The sequence below is a fragment of the Rhipicephalus microplus genome, chromosome X, assembly GCF_043290135.1.
Source record: "Rhipicephalus microplus isolate Deutch F79 chromosome X, USDA_Rmic, whole genome shotgun sequence".
Lineage (NCBI taxonomy): Eukaryota > Metazoa > Arthropoda > Arachnida > Ixodida > Ixodidae > Rhipicephalus > Rhipicephalus microplus.
The window spans coordinates 206,830,727-206,847,782 of NC_134710.1; the positions used below are offsets into that span (position 1 = coordinate 206,830,727).

General features: G+C 48.0%; 1 protein-coding gene across 3 annotated transcripts in view; it reads right to left on the reverse strand.

The window, feature by feature from the left end:
• Positions 1-17,056, reverse strand: part of raskol (Ras GTPase-activating protein raskol) — a 188,093-nt gene that overhangs the window by 40,162 nt on the left and 130,875 nt on the right. For all 3 annotated transcript variants that reach the window (XM_037435912.2, XM_037435913.2, XM_037435914.2), the window contains one exon: positions 4,220-4,354. In XM_037435912.2, the coding sequence (XP_037291809.2) occupies positions 4,220-4,354 (135 nt within the window). The remainder of the gene's footprint in view (positions 1-4,219; positions 4,355-17,056) is intronic.

Genomic DNA, 17,056 nt, shown 5'->3' on the forward strand with positions numbered 1-17,056 from the left:
CCACGCCATTGCTAGGCAGTTAAGTGAAAATTTTTTGATTACGATAGAAATTATATGGACAATCGACAGATTTTCGCCGTTGCCATTATGTTCTGCATGAACTACAAGTTGGTACGATCCTCGTGCATCGTATATTCGACCTGCGCGTAAAATTGCGCAAGCTGGTGTGACCAGCGCTGCTCTAGCAGAGATGACACGAGACGGCCGATTTCCGCTGCTCGGAGGGCGCACGCGTTAGCATCCCACTGCGTGTGAGAACTGCCGTCGAATGCTCAAGCAGAGAGGAACATGCCGCCGGCTGTCTTGAACGAGCATGAGTAAACGTGAGGGAGGAAAGGGGGGTCGCTGGAGCAGCAGCTGTGAACTTTGATTCTAATCAAGGACGTGGTTGCGATAGCTGGCGCGCGCGCTATCGGCAAGCATCAGTGCACTGCTTGTAAACCGATGTAGTGCGCTCTCAACGAGAAGAAATTGCGCGATAAGAGCATTTTTCTCTAGAGCGGACATACTTATTCTCTTACACCAGCGTTTTGCAGTTGTGAGTGTCACGATGTCGGATCCAAGAGTTAGCTGTCAGCCTTTGTATTGTCATGGGGGTCCTGATGTCAATGAAGGCAGTAGCCGCTGGTTTCATGAGTGAACTTTTTATTTGGGCTAACCGGAGCTTGGAAAATGAAACATCCCTCTACAAGCAATACACGCTGTAGACTGATAGCAGCGAACATAGAGTATTGGCTGTCGATAATCTGCCATGCAGAGAAGTACGTCGGCATTTATACATGTGCCATGGAAAATTCCAGCGTTATGGCTAGCGGCCGCATAAGTTCCAGAACAAACTATAATGTACGCGTTTCTAAGATTATCTAGATGGTCACCAGTCATTCGAGCGAGATTTGCGCCAGGCAGCATTACACATGCATAATGGTGAGGTTACAAAAATAGAAAGGAGCATGTGCGGCATTACAGTAAAAACTCGTTATAATGAAGTGGAATATAACAAACTAATAAACATAACAAAGCAATTGTAATTCCCCTTGAAATTCCCAAAGACACCATGTATTTTGAACCTCGTTTTAACGAAGCAAAAATTTTCTCACAAAGGATATAACAAACCATTCCTCGCCCGCAACAGGCATTTACTGATCATATTGGTATACATCAATTTAATAACTTAACTTATATCGCGCGACGATTTACGTCTCATCACGGCTGCGGTAATTCAAAACTCGCGCGTTGCGCTTCCCGAGAGCCGCCTGCCAACACCCGTGTGGGAGCGAGTCTCCCAGCCTCCCCTTTCCTCAGGGACTAATAGAGTGGCCCACGCAGCAACTCGCGCGAGCGTGCACGTCAGCCGGCCTACCCTCTCCTGTATAACTCGTTGACCCGCCCACGCATTTGATCTACTTCTCCCCATCAACTCCACACCGTAGCCTCGCGCGCCGCTGGGGCGGCGGATACTGTGGCTTTCTTCCTTGTTGTTCACTGTGGAAGAGCAACACCATCTTTATCAGTTTCTGCCACTACACATGAGATGGACAAAGGCAGCAGCAAATGTTGAGTCTGGCGTCAAGAAAAAAAAAAGTGGCCGAAGATTTCGATGTCCCCAGTGGGTGCCGCGACCAACCAGGCCCAGATGTCGTGGGACACTCTCCTTGACGCCGGCGTTGTACCTGACTGCGACACTTTCTGCATGTACGTCGATGCCGATGCTGACGCGGTGACAACTGAACAGTTGTCAGATGTGGAAATTGTGCCCGCGCTGACGAGCGTGCATGACGACTGGACAGTGACGAATGTGTCGACACCCCTAAGTCTAATGTTGGCGAACCCAATGTACCGATGCCTGCGCAAGCATTGGATGTGACAGACCTGCTGTGCTGCTTCTTTGGTGCTAACGATGACGGTGAGGACGAACTCAAAATAGCTGCTGCAGCTGAAAAAGCAGTCATTCGCGTGAGGAAGAGTCGGCAAAAGTCCATTAAGAACTATTTTTCTTATAAGTGATCTGTCAGCTGGTTTGATAAATTTGCAAAACTAAAGTGCATTGTTCTTAATTATTTTGCTTTTTTTTTCCTTCCGACGACTGTTTTTCTCAGCGCTGCGGGCTGCTGAGATATTCATTTTCTTTCGCTGGCTAATTGTCGATAGAAATAGATACTGACTATAACGAACTAATGGTTATAACAAAGTAATTACGACTTCCCCTTCAAGTTTATTATAACGAGGTTTGACTACCATCACAACATTAAAAGTATTGCAGTCATCGCTTTGCTGGTGACACAGATATTTATTTATTTTTTTTTTCAGTTTATATAGCACAAATACCTGCCACACCATTGCCAAGCAATCGTCAAGCACAGCATGTGCTCGGTGTTTGCTCAGGAATAGTGCGACGAGTTTCTTGCAGCACCACTGCCATCTTTATAGTATGCCTAACAGCTTTGCTGTTAAAACAGATGTAGGGTCCCACAATGAGGTATGCACACAAATGCCACCTTAACAAGAATCATGCATTGTGTTCACGAGGTGGAAGATTCATGCGTGATCAGAAATACGACATTTGATATGAACACAGAACTTTATATGGTCGCGGTTGTGTCCTTTGTGTAGCCCACAAGTCTTGCTCGGTCGGTGATAAAACTCTCGACTAAAATTGGCGTTTCACGTGAAAATTGCCATGTAGGCGTGGCTTGGCGCAGCATGGTGCAATTGGCACAGCACTTTCACCCCTGTTTATGGCACAAGGGCCACTGATGGCACAATAGTGACAGGTCATGGGACAAGAGATGTGGACAATGGTTATGAAAAGTGGCTGAATAAAGGCCTTAAAATTCCATGCAACAAGGAGGGTCACCTAATACCAAATTAATGACATAGTTCATAGAGCCCAATTTATCAATGATGATTGATTTATTGTTTTACATTAGTGTCCCTTTACAGATATAGTGGATTTGGTGTGTGCATGGCTTGTAAAGAGCTGATTCCAAGCAAAGCATGGTCATTTCTCTCTTTATCACTTTTTAACGTGCAGAATCATATGACAGTAACTGCCTCACCGCATGTGGCTGAAAAGCCAACCAGACTTGACTATCACTAAAAGACAACCTTCAGATCTAAGAACTGTAGGCCTTTGGTGTCACGTGTTCATGTGTCAAATCAAGGCTTTACCCTTTGTTATTAAATATTGTTGGGGTTTTGCATCCCAATACCATGATATGATTATGAGAGACACCGTAGTCGACGGCTCCAGAAATTTCAACTATCTGGGGTTCTTTAATGCACACCTAAATATTGCCATGCGCACTTTTTAAACTATTTTTATGTAACCTGCTTGTTACATGTATGGCCATTGCCTAGCGCAGACAGTGACCGAATGTTTGGGAAAGGTCCAAATTATTGTACAAACTTCTAATAAGCTTGAGTGCATAACGCTAACAGTTGAGTTTATCTAAAACTAACCCTGCCACAAACGACAATAATAGAACTTTCGATGCCACAAATATAAAATGCCAGCGCGCTTTGCTGCTGATCAGATTACCGATGGCCCATGACATGTTCACCGCTATCAGTGTACAGCGTGTATTGCTTGTGCTTTACCTTTTCATACTCTGAGGGAAAGATTAAGTTTAATCTTGAACACTCTTAGTGCATCCTTTAGAGTGTTACAATCATGTGACAATATTAGCACAGAGGCCTCTGGCATTTTGCCTCCATCGAATGCATCTGCCGCAGCCACGATTCCTTTCTGTGACCTTCGGGTCAGTAGTCGAGCCCTATAACCACTAGAATTCAGCGGTGGGTCTTCGTTATTAAAAGCATCTAAAACTACAGAAAGGAAATTATCACTTTCTGAAGCTTCGCTTTTACTTTCTTGTTTGTAGTAGAGCCCAAAATGCAAGTTTGTACTTGAGAGTTAATGTGCACTTATGCAGCACTCTCAGCCAGTACACCTTAACGTAGCTTTACTGTACCACCACCAAGAATAATAAGTGTACTAGCATGCATTTACAGCTATTTTTGATATGATAGTTGCGTTTTGAACCCTTGGGAAAGTAAAAAAACGCGAATAAATTTTTTTAATTACTCAACTTTTTGAACGATTTCACGCAAGGCAACCAAAAAATCTGATGTTAGCTGCAGGTAAACTTGATGGTCTACCTGATAAACGAAGAGCACAATCATACAATGACAGAACATGTCAGTAGCCAGAGGTCAATACCTTTCCTTCCAGCTGTGGAAGGCATTCTCTGAGCATCATCTGCAGCTGGGCCAACTCTAGACCAAGGTCCACAACACAGGGAATCTCAATGCCAGCCTCTCCTGCAGAAGGATTGGGCTCCGTGCTGACTGGACTCTGCATCGATACAAAATCACCACATTTTACACAAATACTGTTACTGATATTTAAAGCATGTTCAATCACTACGACAGCTGTAGAGTACTGCTCCTGGCTTTGCGAGTCTAATAAATAAGGACAACCAAAACTTTATAGACACCTTGAAGTGCACCATTCTGAGATTTCGTCTCAAAAGAAAGATATAAAATAGATAGAAAGAAAAGAAAACAAAAACAAGGAGAGAGAGAGAGAGAGAAGGGGAAGGTCCTTAAACATTGGCGTTACAGTCTTATAATGGCTTAAAGTGGCCAAACACACGAGTGTAGGGTTTTCCAACAACAGAAGAAGGTGTGAGCCTCAAAGGGTGTGCCAAATGTTCATATCTCCCATGTTTAACACCGTCAAAACAACTAGCCAAATCTATTTCTATCAAAAGAACTCGCGTATGTCTTCCTGGGACACACATGAACGGAAGAGACGGTGCAGTCGGCTGCCAAGAAAACGCGGGTCGGAGCTTCGCTTGAGGTCAACTGAAAACTGAATGCCGTAGTATAGCCAAAATATGCAGATAGACAGGAACAACATCACTAGACTCTTTAGACAGAAACGCCAAAACGCTTCTAGCCTTTTTTTTACGCCTTTATTACCTTTAATCTACTGCTCTGTTAGGTATGCCCTCAGCTGGTAAGGCCAAGCTGCATGCACGCGACTTTTTAGTGATAGCGACGAGCGACAGCAGCAAACTTGCTCCGTCGCATTGTCGTGTCGCAACAGCTGCAACCACGTGTCGGCAACGAAGTGTCATTGTTGCTAGATTGAAAACTATTGCAAGCATGCCCATAAACTGTGAAAAGTAGTTGAAAGTAGGCTGACAACAACATGCCAAATTTATTAGTCCTGTGTGGTATAAGGAAGCCAGAACAACGTTTCACGACCTTCGTTTTTCACAATCTTTGGTTGAACCATGACAGGGTGCCCAAAAGTGTATGCTACAACGGCTACGATGCACTTCATATGACGATTTCACATTGCAGCAAGCTACCACAATTGTCACACTGAAACATCAAAACAAATCATGAATAACAAGATGAAAAAGATAAGACAAAACACAGTCGCTGTCTAACTCTCCATGTGAGATGTAAATGTAAAGAAGGTGGTTGATACCTTGCATTCCTTGAAGTATGCGAAAATAAGCATCGAGAGCAAACTGCAACCGAAGCGAGGATCAGGGGTGCAGCCATGTTGCTACAAATCACCACACGGGCTTCTGGGCAACAAGCGTTTTTTTCTATTTTTTCCATAAGCGTGTGACGCGACAAGCAACAGCAACGGACGGGCCTCCGTGACAGCAAATTCCATCGTAACAGAATAGAAAGTTGGGCGAGTTGGTGTATATTCATATTAAAAGAAAAGCGTGTGGTTCTCTTCTTTGTCTCCTTCTTTTTGTGCGCCGCTTTTCTTTGAATACAAATCCCATCGCTTTCATTTGTCACTGGAAAATCACATGCATGTGGGTGGGCCTATAGCTGCTATTGCTGATCGCATCGCCGCGACCGCGGATTTGCGCGCGGTGTTTATGGAAAACGGTAGTTCCATTCTCAATCAGCATGCGCTGGCTGCGCACGTGCCTTTAAAACCAAGTCGTTTTGACCTGTAGCGTCATTTTGACCAAGTCGTTTTGACCAGGTAAAGCGTAAGACGCACGTGGATTTTTGTCTACATACATGATCGTGTCAAGACCAACAGCGGTTATGGAAAACGATAACCACAGTTCTGGCAGTGCGTGGGCGGGGCGCGCACATCCTTTCGTAGCATCGAGAACATTGCTCTCAGCTTATGTTCAACAGCTTCGGTACTAAAGTTCATATGACCCACCATGATGAAGAAAAGTGTTCGAAATACCTGAATTTTAGCACAATTGGCATAATAGAGTTTGGCTGGGGAAATTCACGAATTTGTATCAGCCGATTTCGCACCATTCAGATTCTACTGTACGTTTAGATGAACATCTCCAGATTTGTTTGCAATAAAATGCGATTGGTTCGCAAAAAACCTGGACCAGATTAGGCTGTATTTTTGTCAATGCGGCCAGATCAGGCACAGAAATTTTGATTCCTGGGAGATTTTCCTGACAACCGTACAAACGAAAACTCGTCAAAATCCGGCAGTATTCCTGAAGATCCGAGAGACTTGGCAGGTATGTATTAGTGCATTAAGAAGATACTGAAGTAAAAAGTTAGGTCGACATACATTGTTATAATTCTTAATTTAAGAGAAACTCATCCTTGAAGGGTCTGCACACACTGGGCACAGGCGAATATTCGGGCATTTCAATTATTTGAAAGAATATTACGAAATTCGAATTCACTTTGGCACAAATTTCAGAAATTTAAAAAGATTTAAAATACATGAATAGGCATATAAAAATAACTGCCTTTAACTACCCCGAGAAGTTGAATATATTCCGTAGTGGTGCTGTTGTGCCATAAAACCAGCTTTCCAGAACAAACCTGCATTGCCACAAAATTGAACCAGTGGGTTAAAACATTATGCCAAGAAAAGTGTACCCAAGGTACCCAGATTGACAGGAACGTTATTCGATTCTTTGAATAGGAATGCCAAAACTATTTTAGAATTTTTTAAAATCTTTATAACCTCCACCACAGCGTTAACCGCGTGCCCTCGGTTAGTAATCGCGTCACCTAAACAGTGGTTTCGCACGCTGCCGTTGCAGAAAATGGTAGTTCCATTTTCAATCCCCGTGCGCTGGCTGCACACGTGCCTTTAAAACTATGTAGTGTTTTTTGCTGTCATTACATCTGCCGCGATTTCATTCACAGTGTTCGTGGAAAGCAACGTCGCTTTAACTGATCGAGCGTTGAACACGCGTGCCCTCTTGGGTTTCTGCAGGTTACGTCGTCGCCACACATGAATGCGTCAAGAGCGACCGCAGTTTCATTCAAAGTAATTATACCAAACAATAACCGCAGTTCTGACGGTGCATGCGCTGGCCGCGCCCGTCCTTTCAAAGCTTTGAGCACGCTGCTGTCGGCCTTCATTCCACAGTCCCCCCCCCCCCCCCCCCCCCAGACACTCAAGTTCATATTACCACCGCGACGAGAAAAGAGCTAGGAACGTCCGAAATTTGACCCAATGCACGTTTAAATGAATGCCTCATAAATTAATTTACAATAAAATGTGATGGGTTCGTAAAAAAATAAAATAAAATAAAAAACGGATTGGACTGGGCAGCATTTTTGGCGATGCAGCCAGATCACGCACAGAACTTTCAATTTCCGGAAAAGTTTCCTGACAACCATACAAACGTAAGAACTGGTTGAAATGCGGTAGATTTGGAAGTTATGCCAACCTACCACATATTCAGTGATATTCACTACACAGTATTGTACATGCAGTCTGCCCGAAACAAACAATTTAGTGACGTACAGGCAATCAACAATTTTTTTCCCCTAACATGGCATTTCTTACGCGGAGCGTAGTTCCACATAGTAATGTACCCAAATTAATGTTTAACTCTATCATTCATATTCTGAAGAGTTCAGGCTACGTAAGTATTTTTTTCGAAGCGTCGGCACATAATCACGAAAAAGCATCATCGTGCTAGTTGCGTACGTCAGCACGTTTCTCGGTGAAGAGGCGTGACACACTCCCATCTCCAATGGTACACATGGCTGTGTACTGGCAGTGTTTGTCTTGGGTCTTCGGTTAACATCAGCTACAGCCTCGAAAAAATAAATAAAAATAAAATAAAATACAAATAAAATAAAAACACCAAAAAGGCAAAACCAAACAATGTTTGCTAAATCAGTGAGCAGCACGAGGCTGCATGCAGATTTTGTCACGACCGAAAGGAATGGAACACTGCCGCACACGAACAGCACATTTACTGCTGCGCGCAGGTATGCCGCTTGTAAGCGATACGAGACCAGAATATGAAACCCCACTGAGATATGTCCATAAAGCCATCAGAGCAAGTTTGCAGCACGAAAACGCCGTAATGCACCAGAAATGTGCCGTATAAGCGGCTGCAATGAAAGTCCCCTTGTCTGCAGTGGCGCCGCTGGAGGGAGGCTTTGTCCCCATACAAAACTCGGCCCGAAGTTTTGTGACCAGTACAAAGTATTGAGGAACAACGATAATACAGTAATATCTCAGTGACATGAATCTCATTCGTTATCACTTTGACATTCGTACGAGCCGCAATCACATCGCCGACACTTCACCGAACAAACATTTAAGATAACCTCAAATCAGTGTAGACAAATTATTTGCCTTCAGCATCCCTTCAATACATGGTGGCTAGCACTGCTTAAAAACTGAAATTTACAAAGCATAACCTAATGCAGCAGTCACTTTAATGCCCAAAAACCATGCGACAAGTCAAACAGAGGTGATTTCGCCTCTGTAGCTGAGGAATGTAGCTTTTCTGCAAACACTCACTTCACTTTCATTAACCTGTAGCGATAGGACAAATATGAATGAAACATGGACTGACTGTTTGGAAGGCTGCTACAAATTCTGGCAACATTCCGGACTACAAGTAATTTATTTAAAACTACAGAGAGCTGAGCTAGTTGGTACGCATCAGTACTAGGTTCGTGCAAATACCTGAATGCTTCGAATATTCAAATGAATATTACAGTATCCAAATTTGCTTCAGTTACAATTTAAATTATTGAAAATTTTGAAGTATTCGAGATGAACGAATAGATGTATATCAGCCCGCATATAGCCCCTGTAAAGGTGGTTTCACAACAGTAAAGGAATGCTAAGCCGTGAGAACATATACCCAAAAGAAATTTCACTGCAGCGAAGATTCACTTCATGGTTAATTAAATGAACATACTACCCACACAAAGATTCATCCTTTTTCAAGTTCAAAAGGTTGTTAAATAGGCTTATATGCTCGAAGTATAGCACATTTACACACATAACATTTTTACAGGTCATCACTTGCTTTCTTCTAAAAATCAAATCCTGCTACTTTTCAGGAGACGCGGCGAGTGCTGGAAGCGATCCGATGCGTCTGCACCGAGCTTCGGTGTTTTTCAATGTTTCAGTAGGAAGACATGCCCATAGCTTAAAATTTCTCATACGAATGGTTTCCTCAAGTCATACCGGTACCGAGGATACAACTTCCAATAGATATTGGTCACCATTTTCAAGTAAGCTTTTCATCTATTCCCGCCACGCCGAAAAGCCCCAGCACTGTAGCCTAGGCATTGCGACACTGCACCAGACACCGCTCTCGCGGCCACCGAGACACCAGCCGACATGAAAATCGGGGTCGATGGCATCAAAATCTCTCTCGAGGAACGGTCGGACGATTCCTGGACACCACCTCAAGGTTTCAGAGCCCAGGCGATACGTCACCAGGCGCTGAAGCAACAAGCCCAAATGAACGACACGCAAGCAAGCAAAGCCCCCAAAACTACATAACCCCCCGGCTGCCGCCAGAACTGAACCGCCATCCTTTGCCAAGACTGCTGTCGCACACGTACCACATCGTGGAATGCCCCAAGACACCCACTGACCTCACGCACACATTACCCGGAGACTTGCAAAAAGCACTGCTTAAAGCAAAATTTCTGGGTGACCTTTTTTCGTCGCACTAACCACGTCAAGTGTGATGAAATACGCATACACCCAAGGAATAACACTTTTACCGTTAGTGTGGCTACCACCGACCGAGCAATCACGTACCAATGCATCACATCAATCCTCCTCGGAGAAGACCGGCAGATTGAGCTACACATGTACGCCCCGCCACCCGACGACGCGACATAAGGCATCGCTTTCTACACCCACACGTTCCCCACCGATGATGAGACGCTGAAAAACCTTCAAGAAAGCAACCCTAACTACCAAATAGTAGGTGGCAGAAGCATGGGAAAAACGAAGAATTTACTCATAACGCTGCTCGGGGACCACCTACCTAGATGGCATCCGAGAATACCCTTTTTATCCCAAAGTAGAAGCATGCTTCAGCTGCCGGAAGACCGGGCACCGCTCTGATGTGTGCCCTCAACCTAGGTGCCGATGCTGCACGCGTTGCGGAGAAGGCCACGAGCCACCACCGCAAGGAATGCCACCAACATGCCAAGCCCGCTGTATCGTCTGTCAAGGAGGACACATGACGAACAGCTCAAGATGCCAGTACCGCTTCGCCAAAAAGCCTGAACCACCTAACGCAGCACAAGCAGAAAAGACACTACAAACCGAGTCACCAGCGACACAGCCAACTTCAAATGACGATAGCCCGCCTGCCTTGGACGAGTGTAACTACCCCAGTCTCGAGACATTACAAACGCCGACGAAACGGGACAGCCGATCGAAGTCACGATCTCGCAGGGTCAAGCAACCTTCCACTCAAGGTCAAAATCACGAACCCGATCATCAAGTCACATTCAACATGCCGATTTATCAAAAGAATCACCAAGCAACCCTACTGTGGCATGGGTGCGAAGCCCGGCGTCTCCACTTCCATCATCTCCCCCGCAGCCATCGAAATCGTGTGGCTCGTCAAGCAAGTTACGCAAACAATCAATGCGTTAAAATTCCAAATGGCGACACAACAAGCTCAGATCGAAACGCTGCTTGCGCATAACAGCTCTCTAGAAAGTAGACTGGCAAAGGCCAGCCAGTCCATGCATAATTCAACTCCACAGCCCCAATAAGCTGCAGCAGCCAAACGTAAAGCAACGACTTCCATGGAAACGCTGCTATCCGAAGAGGACATGATGGTGAGAATTATTCAAACGGTCAACGCATCCGTTGTCGAAGCCCTCCGCACGACAGTCTATACCACGGTCACTGACGCAGTTTGCGCCGCCATAACAGAAGCCTTCGCAACTGTAGACTCACATCTAACGAACATAGAGACATGGTTCTCAAACATGGAAGCCACCGTAAACAACACCGTCACCAGTTTTGCAGTAATTGCCCCGCCACGGTGGTCTAGTGGCTAAGGCACTCGGCTGCTGACCCGCAGGTCGCGGGATCAAATCCCGGCTGTGGCGGCTGCATTTCCGATGGAGGCAGAAATGTTGTAGGCCCGTGTACTCAGATTTGGGTGCACGTTAAAGAACCCCAGGTGGTCAAAATTTCTGGAGCCCTCCACTACGGCGTCTCTCATAATCAAATAGTGGTTTTGGGACGTTAAACCCTACAAATCAATCAATCAATCAAGTTTTGCAGTAATTGAACAAAGCATGGCCAGAGCACCAGCTATCATACGCAACAGAGTGTCCTCTCACTCTTCCACCCAGCACAGCGAACCCACGACACCCTCAAGTAATGCTCCAGCTGATGCATCATGGCCAGCACCCACTTGACAATATGGCAGTGAAACTGCAGGGGCTTCCGTAATAAGAAATCCCACCTGCAGCTACTCGTACAAGAAACACAACTGCCAAATTGCCAAACGGCACCAGATGTTATCGCACTACAGAAAACAACAGCTGCTATCTCACTCCCGGGTTACAATCGCTTTCCAACAATTGATCAACCTGCACAACCAAGAAGCCCCAAGTACAGGTACCCTCATCCACAAGAGCCTCAAGGCAAAACAACACGACTTAGAGTTCCCGGACATTCCACACACGGTCGTGGAAATTCTTCCACGAAAACGCTCACATCAGTCAGTCTTTGTCCTCAACGTATAATGCGCACCCCTGCTCAACCTGCTCTTCCAGAAAACCACATCGCTATCTCGAGGCGCACAGCTGCTTATACTGAGAAATTTCAATGCCAGGCACTCTGACTGGGACTACCTACCGGCAAACAAACGAGGCAAGAAGCTGTGGCAACTCAGTCAGGATCCCCGTCTCCCTCTACTAAATGACTTGCAGCAGCCACCGATCTGGATAGGAAACAGCGCGTGTAGGGACACGCCATCGGATCTCACATACTGCAAGAATATTGCACAGATCATATGGGAGAACACCTGTCAACTCACTGGTAGTGACCACTACATCATTGCCATCTAGGTACAGACGCCCGCTGCCAAGAGAGCACACAAAGCACTCACTCGAATCACAGAGTGGCTCGAATTTAAAGATGTCTGCGAAAGTGAAGCCTCGGAACACATAACAAACCTCATGAAATGGACAACCTCACTAAACGACCAAGTGTGGCGCACAACGCGCGAAAGTAAAGCAGCAGAGGAAACGCCTGCCACAGACTCTTGTCTTCTCCACATGTGGGACCCACATGCAAGCCTGCTGCGCAGATGGCAGAAGCAATGCTACAATAAGAAACTGCGTCGCCGCATACAGAACCCCTCTGAAGAAATCGAGCAACACAGTATCTACCTCGCTCGCCAACAATGGGGTCAGCTGTGCAGCGGACTCAATGGACAGCTAGGCAAAAAGAAGACGTGGCACCTATCCCGCCACTTACTGGATCATGACGACTCGAAAACAGCCGCACGACACAGACTTAAGCAACTTGTCCACCAACAACCCGAATGAGACGAAGATCTACGAACCGACCTGGCGGACAAATACATCAACCAAGCCCACCAACTAGCGACACCACTACCACCCTATAAAGATAAACCAAACCCAACTCTTGATGCCAACATCACAGAAGTCGAAGTGTATGCAGCCATTCTAAAGCTTCGCACAATTTCGGCCCCAGGTTAAGAGGAGTCTCCAACGAAACAATCTGCAACCTAGACGCAAGGTCAGTCCCTTACTGAATATTTCAACGACTGCTGGCATGCCGGCAGTATACCAGAAGAATGGAAGCACACGAAAATAGTGTTTATACCAAAGCCCGGAAAAAAGGCAGATTTATCAAATCTTCGCCCCATCTTGTTAACTTCATGCCTTGGCAAACTATTTGAGCACGTGTTCCTGGCTTGGCTTTGAAACACTTGCAGAAGAGCAAGACCGTTTCCCTCCAACCATGCTCGGTTTTCGCACCCACTCATCTACTCAAGATGATCTGGTACAAATCTACCACGATTTATTGAAAGACCCTGTACGTGCGGGCACGCGAGCAATGCTAGGCATTGACCTACACAAGGCATTCGATAACGCGATAGTCCAGCACTTGGCTTCAACAAACCCAGGAACGTATTTACAACAACGTATGCTCCTTCTTACAAGGCCACACTGTGGAACTTTCTCTGAATGACAGCAACGCCATGAAGCGACTTGCCCTATTCAACAAAAGCATGCCACAGGGAGCCGTTCTTTCCCCTTTCCTCTTCAACCTTGTAATGAGCCTACTCCAACAGTTACTAGACCGCATACCCAACATCCGACACAACCTATACGCGGACGACGTGACGGTATGGACTACTACCGGCTCCAATGGACACATCGAAGAGGCACTACAACGCGCCGCGAACACAGCGGCTGAATACATTGCGCGTGCGGCTCTCGAGTGCTCAGTGAAAAAATCTGAACTCCTCCTTCTTCGTTCTCCTGACTACCGCAAGGTTAAACACCCGCCACTACCAACCATCACTCTCAGGATTGCGGGATCCGAAATACCGATAGCGCAGCACATGCGGATTCTCGGCCTTCATGTACAAGCCGGCAGGAGCAATACCATCCCACTTGAGAGGCTTGCGGTCACCGTCACTCGGACTGCCTGTCTGTTAGAAAGAATCTCCGCGCGGAAACACTTCATGGAAGAAAATGAACTTCTCCAGCTGTTAAACGCCTTCATAACCACAAGAATCACTTACGCCTTACCGTACCTACGACTACTCAAGGCTGAAAAAGAAAAAGTAGACAGACTTATTCGCACAGTCCACAAGATCACCTTGGGCCTCTCCCACACGACATCGCCCACGCACCTCCACAGCCTTAGAATTCACAATACAATAGATGAACTTATCGAAGCTCACCGAACTGCACAAATTGAATGATTGCGTGGTAGTAAGACTGGAAGATGGATACTCCTAGTGTATCCGCATTCCTTCGTCACCAAGAGAACAAGACTTGATCTCGCTACCACCCCTCATCAGACAGCGCTTCACAGCCATTGCCGAAGAACATGCTGGCCGGCATTCATGACGATAGACGATCGGCGCGCGACTGGAACCTTCACTGTACCTACGGTACGTACACTAAGGCGGCTCACGGCGCGGCAAGATACCCAGCCCCCAAACAGGCCTATGCAATCAATGTCTCGTCGAAACGTACCTCAGTCGATATAGAGCCTACCACGATGTGTGCCGGCTCCATACGCACACAGGACCCAACCGAGGCCGAAGAAGCTGCCATAGTACTCGCCGCAATGGCCGGATTTGAAACTTGTGGGAATTGAGGCTAGCTTACTGCCTTTGCGTGGGCTTTGCCGCCTTTTCAGCCGTTCTCATGTCCCGACATGTCTGCCCTCCTTTGCTGTCTGCCGCGCTGTGAGAGCGGAGTGACGTTTAACTCCCTCACCCGGTAGCGGATGTTGACTGTGGCGCCGCGCGTGGAGCCTCCCGAGAGGTTTCCGCGCGCTGCGTCAGGAGCCGACAGATACTCTCCGGGACAGCAAACGGTGAGCCACGCAATCTTTTCCGTCCGTCGACTCCCGTCGCTCGAGGCTCGTCGGACTTCGCTGATGGCGCCTCGCGCCCGAGGAGAACGCTCACCTTTTGTTGCCCCGCTGCGTACGCACGGCCGGAAGGGCAGTACGGTGTCCTAGTGCGTGGCCTGGCTACGCCGACCCGTCTCCCTCCGAAGCCAACGCGAGCGCCTTTGCCCTCGTTCGAGCAACCGGGCCTTGGTCCCGGTGTCTCCGTGGATCACCTTTACCGTGGAGACGTGCTCGTGGCACCCTGTGTAGTACTTTGTGCCCGTGGCGTGGATAAGCCTATTTGCTTTTCTGCCGCGCCTTTGCAACGGGCTGTACTGCGTTTGGTGTTGCCACAATAAAGTGTTGCGACTTTGAGCAGTATCGTGTTCTCGCCACGGTGACGGTTAACGCGTGCCCTGCGGCTCGCTAAGACCGGACCCACGCTAGTGGCCGTACTCCTTCGGGATACGTGTACACCACACTGGCCCTCAACGCGGTATCAAAAGCTCTAGCTTTTGACTGCTCTTAGCGAGTCAGTTCGCCTGCGCGATTCGGGCTCGTCGCAACATGGCTGCTTCGCGGGATTTTTGTCCGCTGTCCCTTTTAGCGGATGCCGCGTTGCACAAGGAGGCCATTGCCTCTATTGACGGGAACCCTTCTGCACCCGTCCGTGTCGGCACTCCCTATTGGAGTGACGACACCGAGGCGCCTAGCCGCTCCCTTTGGAGATGGCGCGTCGCTTCAGAATGGGCCTCTTGCCCTACCCGAACGTTACGCACAAGCGCCTCCAACTGCTAATGCGCCCTTCGGCATGCATGGAAGTTCGTCGGCACAGCGCTCGCAGTCGGTTCCCTGCGGAATTGACGGCGCGCAGGCCTTGGCCCTCGCCGACTTTTGCCCGCTATCAGCTGTGCAATCGACACTTCGAACGCACGCTGAGCAGGCGCCTGAATTGTCGATGGTAGCCGCACCAAGTGCGCCTTTGGTTCGACAACAGGCCAATCCCACAAGGAGCCTATTTTGCTCTGGGAATGGCGTGCAGGGTGGTGGTCTGTTTGAAACCGCCCCACTGATCGAGCTGGGCGACTGCTCGCCTTCGCTCGACCGCGCCGCTAACGCACCAACGGCTTCCTACGAAGCCGGTGCGACGACGCAGACTTTGCTGCAGAACGCCGTGCAGATGATCCAAGCACTCTCGGGAGCTGTGCAAACGCTTTCGGCTGGTCCGAAAAGCGGTCACCCCGCTGTTATGTTGCCTTTGCCAACCTACAGCGGACACGGTGATCAGCTCACCGCCCGAGATTACCTCGACTCTCTATCACGTTATCAGAGAGCGATGGGTTTGTATGATAAGGTGGAGCTCGAACGTGTTGTTCCAGCTGCACTGACTGACACGGCGGCGAGGTGGTATTGGCTTACCGGTTACCGCGCAGCAAACCTCGAGGAGTTTCGTGCGGTCTTTTTGCGCGAATTTCTACCCGCTGACTACGAAAGTGGGATGCGGCGAGAGCTCGAGCTCCGTACAAAAGCTCCTGACGAGTCTTTACAGGAGTATGTACGTGCAATGGATGAACTTATTTCTATCGCTGAGCCCCGAACCTCGAACGAGGAATGCGTTGAACGGGTGATACGGCAGGCACATCCGTCTTTTTCGGCATACCTGCGCGGCGGCCGCTTCCGGGACTTAGAAGAGTTGGCCGCCGAGGCGAAGCGCATCCAAGGCGACATTCTCGCCGCGCGTGCCTATCGCCCGCCGCCGCCAGCCAGCGTTGCCCTTGAGCCGCGCTGCGTTTGGAGAGGGGCCATGACCCTTCCCCAACGGCAACAGCCTCTCGGCGCCGCCTTTGCGGCTGCAACCGGCTGTGCGTGGGAGTTGAGCGATCGCGGTGTTGACCCCTTTACGCATGAAAGGTGGGCAGCCTGCGCTGCTCCACCTGAAACCTCCATACAGAGACGCTTTCCGACCCAACGAATGTAGGAGGTGCGGCTCGCAGAAACGTATCCTACGTTAACGTAGCGAGCCGATCACGACAGCTCGAGGCTGCTCCGTCTGGGAATACAGACCGTGATGGAGTGCGCTGTTACCGCTGCCGTGAAAGAGGGCACATAGCAAGGGAATGCACCGGATCCAGGCCTCCTGCGAGGCAGGAAAACGGGCTTCCGGGTCGTTCGTGA